Here is a 1349-nt window from a genome sequence, read left to right on the forward strand (position 1 = left end):
GTTAATATTTTTTAAATCAGTTATTTATTAATTGTATTATATTATCTAAAAAGCCAGAACATTTATCAATTTTGTAAAAATAAACAGTTGCATTTATAGAAATAACTGAATACTCCTCAATGATAGATTGTGTTGCCTAATTGATCACTTGTGTGTGATATTTGCTAAATGAATGTATATTGATGGATAAATGACTACATTTGTGTTGATCGATTGTGTTTAGTGGTTTGTTGGTTCCTGCTGTTACAATACCAATAATTAAAATATTTTTACAAAGTTGGTGGGAGAAAACCAGTTTTTGTCATTTGTGAATAACTTGTGAGTATAAATCATGTCAATAAACTTTTGTACAGTGTAATATTGCATTAAAGCACTTATACACAGAATAAGTACAGAATAGCACTTTTATGATATTTAATAAAAACTAAAATTATAATTTTAATTTCCAATACTTGTAATTAACCGAGATTTTAGCAACCGGTCTATATTGTTAAATTTCACTTTTGACTTAAACTTTATCAACCTTTCTAGTGAACAAAAGTGCTTTTTGAACTAGAATTTTCCTGAAAGAGTTCTTCACCTCCTGGTTCCTCAGGGTGTATATGAGAGGGTTTACTAGTGGTGTGACCACACAGTAGAACACGGAGACCACTTTACCAATGGTGAAGTTGTACTTGGCTGGAGGGCGGACGTAGGCAAAGATAATGGTGCCATAGTAGATGGTGACCACGGTGAGGTGCGAGGCACAAGTGGAGAAGGTCTTCTTCCGAGTCTCTCGGGAGGACAGCCTGATGACTGTGGCCACAATATTGCCATAAGAGAACATGGTGAGGAGGAAAGAACTTAGGATCACAGCAGAGCTAAATGTATAACTCAGGGCTTCAGAAAAGAACGTGTCTGAACAGGAGAGTCTGAAAATGGGGTCTGAGTCACAGAAGAAGTGGTTGATCTTCTGGGGACCACAGAAGTTAAGGAGCGAGATGAGTATGGTGGGTACAAGAGGAGCAATGAATCCTGCAGTCCAGGTTCCAGCTGAAAACTTCAGGCAGATCTGAGAATTCATGAGCAGTGAGTAGTGTAGGGGGCTGCATATGGCCACGTACCGATCGTAGGACATCACTGCAAGCAGGATGCACTCTGTGGCTCCCAAAGAGAAGAAGAAGTAGAACTGGGTAATACAGCCAGACACAGAGATGGTGACAACTTTGGAGAGGCAGGTGGCCAGCAACTTAGGCACAGTGACTGTGGTGTACCAGACCTCCAGGAAGGACAGATTCCCTAAGAAGACGTACATGGGTGTCTGGAGTGTGGAATCCATGAGCACAAGGAAGATGATGAGGGTGTTTCCC

The 1349-nt window shown here is 39.9% G+C and overlaps 1 protein-coding gene across 1 annotated transcript; it reads right to left on the bottom strand.

The window, feature by feature from the left end:
- Positions 1-508: 508 nt before the first annotated feature.
- LOC101571071 (olfactory receptor 5A2-like) lies at positions 509-1345 on the bottom strand (the record flags this gene model as incomplete). Its single annotated transcript, XM_004648850.1, has 1 exon — positions 509-1345. A coding segment is annotated over one exon (837 nt), but the record flags the coding sequence as incomplete, so codon positions are not given.
- Between the last annotated feature and the right edge of the window lie 4 nt (positions 1346-1349).

The sequence above is a fragment of the Octodon degus genome, unplaced genomic scaffold (genome assembly GCF_000260255.1).
Source record: "Octodon degus isolate 3935 unplaced genomic scaffold, OctDeg1.0 scaffold05546, whole genome shotgun sequence".
NCBI lineage: Eukaryota > Metazoa > Chordata > Mammalia > Rodentia > Octodontidae > Octodon > Octodon degus.